General features: G+C 38.9%; 1 protein-coding gene across 1 annotated transcript; it reads right to left on the minus strand.

Annotated features, from left to right (window-relative positions):
* Positions 1 to 1094: 1094 nt before the first annotated feature.
* Positions 1095 to 2039, minus strand: LOC118583693 (putative olfactory receptor 2B8). The gene has a single exon (XM_036187293.1). The coding sequence runs from the start codon at positions 2037 to 2039 to the stop codon at positions 1095 to 1097; it is 945 nt and encodes a 314-aa protein (XP_036043186.1).
* Between the last annotated feature and the right edge of the window lie 6075 nt (positions 2040 to 8114).

The raw sequence follows: 8114 nt of genomic DNA on the forward strand, positions 1-8114 counted from the left end.
ACAATACATCTCCATAAATAAAAAGAAACTGTTGTGTGAAATTTTTGTATCATAAAACCAGTATATTTTCAAGGAGACTAGTTGTTATGGATGTAAAGTCCAATAAATTGTCATTAAAATAAATGTCTTTTGTATTGTACTCCAAAAACAATCAGAAATCATTAGAAGTTATCAGTACAGAGACAAAATCACTACAGAACTCAAGATTTTGCTAATTGATTTTAGTTGATACAAATAAATCTTTGTTCCATCATTTTGTTAATGTAATAATAACAAACCTTCAAATTTGCTGTTGTCAAAGTAAGAAACATTCAAGAAAATGTTTATAAACACACTGAGTTTTCCAGATAATTTGATTGTGTTTTTTGCTTTATTTTTATAATTCTGTTTCAGTATATGCTACTATATTTATATACATAAAATGTTTAAATACCTTAAAATCATCAGTAAATTAATGTATTTTTAGGCTTTTATTAAATTTTGATTTTTGTGAAAACATTCATTCACACAGAGACATACAAACACATACACTAAATATTGTTTAAAGACATTATATAGTTAATTCATACCAATTAAAATAGTAAAAATTTAATTTAAAAATGATAGTATTTCACTTTAAATTTTGCTTCAAGATTTACCCACTGGATTGTGTTTTTTAAAAGACAGGACCTAACTCCTACTATGTATCCCTGACTGACTTGATACTCTATAGCCAAAGCCTGGCTTTGAACTTAATGATTGCAAGCATGTACCATCACACATGGTAGATTGCATTTGTGAAAAAATATCCACATGATTATACAGAAACTATATATAAATATAGTTTGTTTACTCCATGTGGCAGTCTAATGTATGTTGTATCTAATTTATGTTATCTTACTTATATCCTCTTTCTAAGGTCTAACTCCATGGTAACAAGACTTCTCTCTGATTTGGTCTCTGATTATCTATCATCTATCTCTATTTATCTGTCAACCCAATTGAGCCTCCAAAACAGTGCTTGGTACACAGATATTTTATGAGCTTAAGTTAAAGCTAGGTTGTAGACACAGAAGTCTCACAAAGCTTTCGTGTTTAGCTCTGCAAGCCTTGCACTAACTCTTTCTTGAATCCGTGGTTCTCCCCATTATCCTCCTTAGTGCACTTTTGACTTCCTTGTTCCTCAGAGTGTAAATAAGAGGGTTCAACAAAGGAGTTACCAGAGTATAGAAAAGTGCAATGCTTTTGTTCACATCCTGTGAGTAACTGGAGGGAGGCTGGAGGTACATGGAGATGAGGGTGCCGAAGAAGATAACCACTACCAGAAGGTGAGAGCCACAGGTTCCAAAGGCCTTCCTCCTCCCCTGGGCTGACTTTATCTTTAGAACTGCATTAGTGATGTGGCCATAGGACACTAATATGAGCGAGAGAGGTACCACCAAGAAGAAGACACTGACAGCAAAGAGTTCAGCCTCGTTAATGAAAGTGTTAGTGCAGGCCAGTTTCAGCATCACTGGAACTTCACAGAAGAAATGGTCCAGTTGATTTTTGCCACAGAGGGGAAGAGTCATGGTCAATGCTGTTTGTACCACAGAGTTGCCAAACCCTGTGAGCCAGGCAGTTATAACCAGCTGTAAGCAAAGCTGTGGGTGCATGATCACCATGTAGTGGAGTGGGCGGCAGACAGCAGCATAACGGTCATAAGCCATCACAGATAAGAGTACACACTCCACTCCCCCAAGCCCCAGGGCAATAAAGAGCTGGGTCACACAGCCACCGTAAGTGATGGTCTTGTCCTTCCCCTTGAAGTTGAACAGTGTCTGAGGGACGGTACAAGTGGTCAAGCAAAGATCCATAAAGGAGAGGTTAGAAAGGAAGAAATACATGGGGGTATGGAGGTGAAGGTCTACAATGGACAGCACTATGATGGTGCTGTTGCCTAGGAAGCTCAAGAAGTAGATGACCAGGATGACCACGAAGAGAGCTGTTTCCAGGTGAGGCCTATTGGAGAAGCCCAGGAGAATGAATCCCGAAAAGAGGCTGCCATTAGCTCTGTCCATTGCAGTCTACCTGTGGGAAGCAAGAGAGCTAACACTTACTTGGAGGTGTGTTCCGTGTTCTCCTGAGTAAATGCAACCTAACTGGGAAACTGGTCACATTTTTGCTGCCAAGCAGATACTGTGTTGCAGTTTTCCATAACATCAGCATTTCCTATGTGATTTCTTGCAAGAGCAGAGTTATTTTACCTTCCTTGAGAATGTGAGTGTGTTAAGCTTTACATAGCCTTTAAGAGAAAAGGCTCAGTTTTCTCTGGCTGGAGTCACCTAACAAATGGCAGATGGTTTAATCTGAATCTACAATATGATCTCACAACTGCCCTTTTGTGATTGGATGAACTTTAAAGACTTGAGTGTCTTAAAATTAAGTCAAAATTTCCCCAAGAAGATACAAATTTGCTTTTGTCTTGATCTCCTATCTTGGGTCTCATCAAATAATTGAAACATGAATGGTTTTCCTAGTTCTCTTCTGCTCAGAGGAAACATTTATTTTTGAAAATGCACAAAAAAGAAAATTCAGCATTTGATAATCTATAGTGGAGGAATGCATTTTGATATATACGCAAATAGAACATGGACAGGTCCCATTTAAAGCATTTTAATGCTTGGAAAGCCACTACTGTAAATATTTCAGGGTACCAACCTTGATTCCTCATCATCAGTGGCATCCAACAAAGATCTGGGGACTGTCTGCCCAATGGTTGCCTTTTCTTTTCTCACACTTTATAATTAAAAATAAAAAATCTCAGTGTAACAGAGAAAAGTTTTCCAACTTTTTACTCTGAACTTTAAAAAATATAAGTTTCACAAAATAATCCACTTTCCTATTTAAATAACTGGCCCTGAAGTCTCTAATGCCTTTCCTTTTCATTTGAAACATTCCCATGATTCAAATTTAGTATTATACAATACCAGGGTCCCCAGCATGCTGACCACACATTCTACAACTGAGCTACATCTCCATCCCTAACAGCAGCGTAAGTATAGCCTACAACGGGTCTGGGCAACAGAGGAGAGGGATGAATTAGAACAAAATAGAGTGACATACGTATGAAGATGCCATAAAGAAACCAATTACTTTGCATACTAACTTAAAATGTTAAAAAATGTTTTCAATATTACATAGAATGAAAATAAAAATAAATTGATCTAGGCAAACTTTTTGAGAAAATAAAAATAAAATCTCAAAATAAGATAAAATAAAATAACAATATAAGCTTAAAGATGGTTATAGGCTAGCTGGACATGTAATCTCAGCATAGAAGGATTAGTTTTTCAAAGCTATCTCCTTTTACATGGAAAGTTCAAGACTGGGTGGGGCTAGATGAGACCATGTCTTTAAAACTGGACATAGGACATTAGTAATTAGTTTTGGACTACTGCAGGTTTTAGCTGTCCTGGAGAAAAACCTTCAACAGTAGCCATGTAACAGTTGCCTGAGCCATAGTCGCATTATCTCCTGCACAAGGAAATGTTCATGCTTCAAACCCCAGTCTGTTTGCAGAGAAGCGGTTCCATTTCAATTCCTTCCCATCCGCTGGAGGCAGATGTTGATAAGCAGTCATGCATAGCCAAACTTTAAGTTTTTTTTTTTTTTAATTGTCGTCTTGTGTGGAATCTTGCAGGACTCTGTTAATCCTTTATAAACGTAATTTCTCTATTCACAAGGTTTCTGACTGGCTGAGGAGACACTTTACCTCTGTCTGCTGGTGCCTTTTTTGTTGGATTCTGGGGTCCCAGATTCTTTATAGTCTTTTCAGTGATTGCTTTAGGGGCAGTTACTGTCATGACAAAAAGGAAGATAATTCGAAATAAGTTCTAAAATCCAATAAAATGGGAGCAAAATAGCTGCATTCTGAGTATAAATCTGCAAGTACCAAGTCTTGAGATTTTTAAAGTCTGCTTCTCCACTCCCATTTCCCGGCTGTTTCTCTTCCCAAATAAAAGAGATAATGTCACTGAAACCTGGGCAGGCTCAAAAGCTCCGACACCTTGTTTAAACTGAGAACTCAACAGCAAAAGCACGTTCTCCAGTGACAATATACTTTATAACTTCTTCCTCTTTAAGATTAGCAGGGCTTGTTTCAAGACACCAGTATTCTAAGCATAGTGTCAACCTAAGAATTGGTTTTTTTCGAATGCTTGGCACTTACCTTTGGTTCTTCTTTCAATGGTTCTCAGTGTTCCACGGAAGATAATCTGAAACAAGAAAAGCATGCATTCTGATAAGACATATGTAATTCATTGTAATCACAAGGCAATCAAATTAGCACAGGTTATTTCAAGATATGTTTCCATATGGTTGTATTAGTTCTCCAGGGCTGCTCATGGTGAATACGAGGGCTGGACATAGCAGAAATTTATTGTTTTCACAGTTCTGAAGGCTACACGTCCAAAATCAAGGTATGAGCAGGGCTGGGATCCCTCTTAAACCTCTACAAACCCGAAACCTTTCTTGTCATTTTGTCCTTCTGCTGGGTTGCTGGCACTCCTTGGGATCCTGTGGCGTGTAGCTGTGGAGCTTCAGTCTCTGTCTTTAGGTCAAATGGCATTAGTCTAGTGGTCATGGATTGAAGCTCACTGAACTAACTATTATGTCATGTTAACTTGATTATGTATGCAAAGGCAGGTACCAGAGTTTAGGACTTATGGTGGGCTTTTTTTGGAGGGTGGAGTGTCAACTCATGAAAATGTCTTAATTATGCTTGTCAAATTGTAATGCTGTCTTATTATAAATTCATTCCCATTGAATAGTGGAAGACCAAAGATGAGGGTATTAGTTCTAGCCTATTTAAAATTCATAAATAAGATAAATTGACCATGACCATTGTTGACACTATTATTTAGATAGTATTTAGTTTTTCTGCTGCACACACAGTGAAAGTCACTCTTCAGGAATACCCAGCTAAAGCTTTCCATAACACATCTTTGCTGCAATGAAAAGATTGAAATCAATACAGATTGCACATTTTAAGACTTGTGGAGTTTCCCCATGGTGTTCAATTTGAATGGGATAGATAATATTTACATCCTTTTACTTCTGGCATGCAAGGATGCTCATCTAACCTGGAATTCTGGATCCTACTCTGGTCTAGAATTTATTTTATTAGTAAACTTATGTATAGATATCATTTCTCCAGGTAACACCCAGGATTCTATAGGTCTGAATCAGAAGTGAAATGAACAACCTTAGCTGGCTTGGGGAACAACTGGTGTTGGATCAAAAATACGAATCCTCTGTAGATGAGTAACAAAGATCACAGACAGCTGCCTTCTGGATGAAGCAAGGTCGTCTTTGAACCCCAAAAACTGGTGTTGGTGGCAACGTTAACATTAGGCAAATTAAAATCATGTCTTCAAATATGGCACATTCTGTGATTACCAGTCTATGAGTTTCGCTGAGGAACTGCAGGGCAGGGCTACGTGATGGGGTAGGTAAAATAGAATTCTTAGAATAAATAGAAATTTCACATGAAAGTGAGCTTTAAATATGTTGTCCTTTGGATGGTCTTTAAAAATGGATAATGATGGAATGCTATGCAGGCCTTTGAATTTGATAGCAATTTCTTCAAAGGTTACTGTTGACACAAACCATGTCACATCTAGGGTTTTCCCAGGAAGCCTGTCCATGCATTTTAGAGTCTTACAGCTAAACAGATGTTGAAACTGAATTCTGTTGAATCTGCCCATGAATGAAAGGGCTAATGTTAAATCAGAGGAATCTTTTTATGAGCTACCAAGATCCAGGATCTGCTTTGGGGACCAAGATGCTTGAGGATATGCTTATTTTCAGTGGCCCCAAGAGTGTCTTGCCCCATGTAACTCATTAGGCCTTGTTCAGGTATCCAGAGTTTGACTGCCTCCAGGGAGCAGCTGAAGTGGAAGGCTCTGGAGAGGTGATATCAACAGAGACTCCATCTTTTCCTGCCAAGGTCCTATTGTCTCTATTTCATTTCCATCTGACATACCTAGTAGAATTGTTGGCATTTCAGGGGTCAATCTTTAAATTCTTCATCTTTCAGAAATACTTTATTTTTCTATCTACAAGGAAAGAGGTCCTCCAAAATTCTGGGCCTTTCCCTCATATTACTTTGTGCTTGTGCTATTGATCCAGTAAGTTTTTTTGATGGTGCTATCAACTGTATTATCTTCCAGGGTTTTTGAGACCTTGTTAGTCAATCAGACCTGGTCTACTCTATTGTTATCAACCCTATATCCATAGTCTAAAATATGTTCAATTGTTTCCCATCAGAAAAATATAAAGAGGGGCTTGGATGTGTAGCTCTGTGATAGTACATGTGTTTGAGGCCTTGAGTTCAAGCCCCAGGATTAAAAAACAGACAAGAAGAAAAATAGAATCAAAGCCACTGACATCTTTTCTTTTTTCTTTTTTATGACAGTTTCTCACTATATAGTGATTGGCTAATTTTGAACTTATGGAAATTCTCCTGCATCACCCTCTCAGAGCACTGAGATTAAAGGTCTGAGCCACTGTATCCAGCTCATTTCAATCTGTCTTAGTTATTTTTATCTATTAACTTGGAACAATATATTCATACTCTTCTCCTCCCAGCAAAAATTCTATGTGTCATGATTTCTTTGCTTATTATTCTGGCGATAGCATGTTCAGTGACATTTCTAACACCCTTCCTGTCATGTGGACCAGAAGCCTGGTGTACTCTGATGTCAGTGCTTTCCCACCCTTCAAGAAATCACATCATTTAATAACAATTTCTGTTATTCCTTCGGCTCAGAATTACCTGCTTGCCTGCCTGCTTTTTTCTTCCTTCCTTCCTCCCTTCCTTCCTTCCTCCCTCCCTCCCTCCCTCCCTCCCTCCCTCCCTTCCTCCCTCCCTTCCTTCCTTCCTTCCTTCTCTGTCTCTGTCTCTCTTTTTTTCTTTCTGGTGCTGGGGGTTGAGGCCAGGCTTTGTGCATGTTGGCGAAATGCTCTCCTATGAAGCAATACTGGAGCACTTTAATTTTTTTTTTTCCTGCTTGGAAATGGTCTCACTAGTTGCCCAGGATGACCTTGAACTCTTGATTCACCTGCCTCAGTCTCCTGACTAGCTGAGATTAGAGACTGACACCACAGTGCCTGACTGAATTATGTGTTTGCAGGGTGGGACACAAGTTTGCATCCAGTGTCTTCTTCACTTGTCCGCCCCCCGCCCCGCCCCCACTAGTTTTCTGAGACATTGAACCTGGAGCTCAATAATTTGGCTAAGCTGGCTGGCTAATAGGCCCCAGGTATCCTCCAGGCTCGCTCTCTCTCTCTCTCTCTCTCTCTCTCTCTCTCTCTCTCCTCTCTCTCTTTGGTTCTGGAATTGCTGGCACTTTTGTATAGATGCTGGAGATCTAAACTCAGGTCCTTATGCCTGCATAGCAAGCAATTTATTGACTGAGCCATCTTCTCAGCCCCTAAATTTAATTGACAAGATAATTATACATATTTATTTATTGCTACAATGTATTCATATTATATAGTGATCAAACAATAATAATTAGCTTATGTATCACCTTAAATCTTGATTAGTCATAGTGATGGGATCAACTGAATTCTCTTCCTCTAGCTTTCTTGAAATACATACTACATTATTAATACAATGAACTAATATTACTTAACTATCATCACCCCCTCTCTGTAACAGAGCATCAATCAGGACCTTTTCCCTCTAATTAAAACTTTGAATTCACTGACTAATATCCTCTCACTCCATTTCTGCTCTACCTGCTTTGGGTAAGTCTTTGGCAAGGACTCCATTCTATTCTCTGTTGCTTTTTTTAAAAAATTTTAATTGTATTTAATTTTTTCATTTTGAATTTTTTTCTTTATTAAGAAATTTTCTACTCACTCCACATACCATCCACAGATCCCCCTCCTCCCTCCCCACCCCCAGACCTCTTTTCCAAGCCACCCCACATCCCCACATCCCCCAAATCGAGGTCTCCCATGGGGAGTCAGCAGAGCCCAGCATACTGAACCTAGGCAGGTCCAAGCCCCTTCCCACTGCACCAAGACTGTGCAAGGTGTCACACCACTGGGACTGGATTCCAGAAGTCTGCCCATAGACCAGGGAG

The sequence above is a fragment of the Onychomys torridus genome, chromosome 5 (genome assembly GCF_903995425.1).
Source record: "Onychomys torridus chromosome 5, mOncTor1.1, whole genome shotgun sequence".
Lineage (NCBI taxonomy): Eukaryota > Metazoa > Chordata > Mammalia > Rodentia > Cricetidae > Onychomys > Onychomys torridus.

Coding starts and splice junctions, on each gene's coding strand:
- LOC118583693 (XM_036187293.1), bottom strand. CDS start 2,039: ATGGACAGAGCTAATGGCAGCCTCTTTTCGGGATTCATTCTCCTGGGC.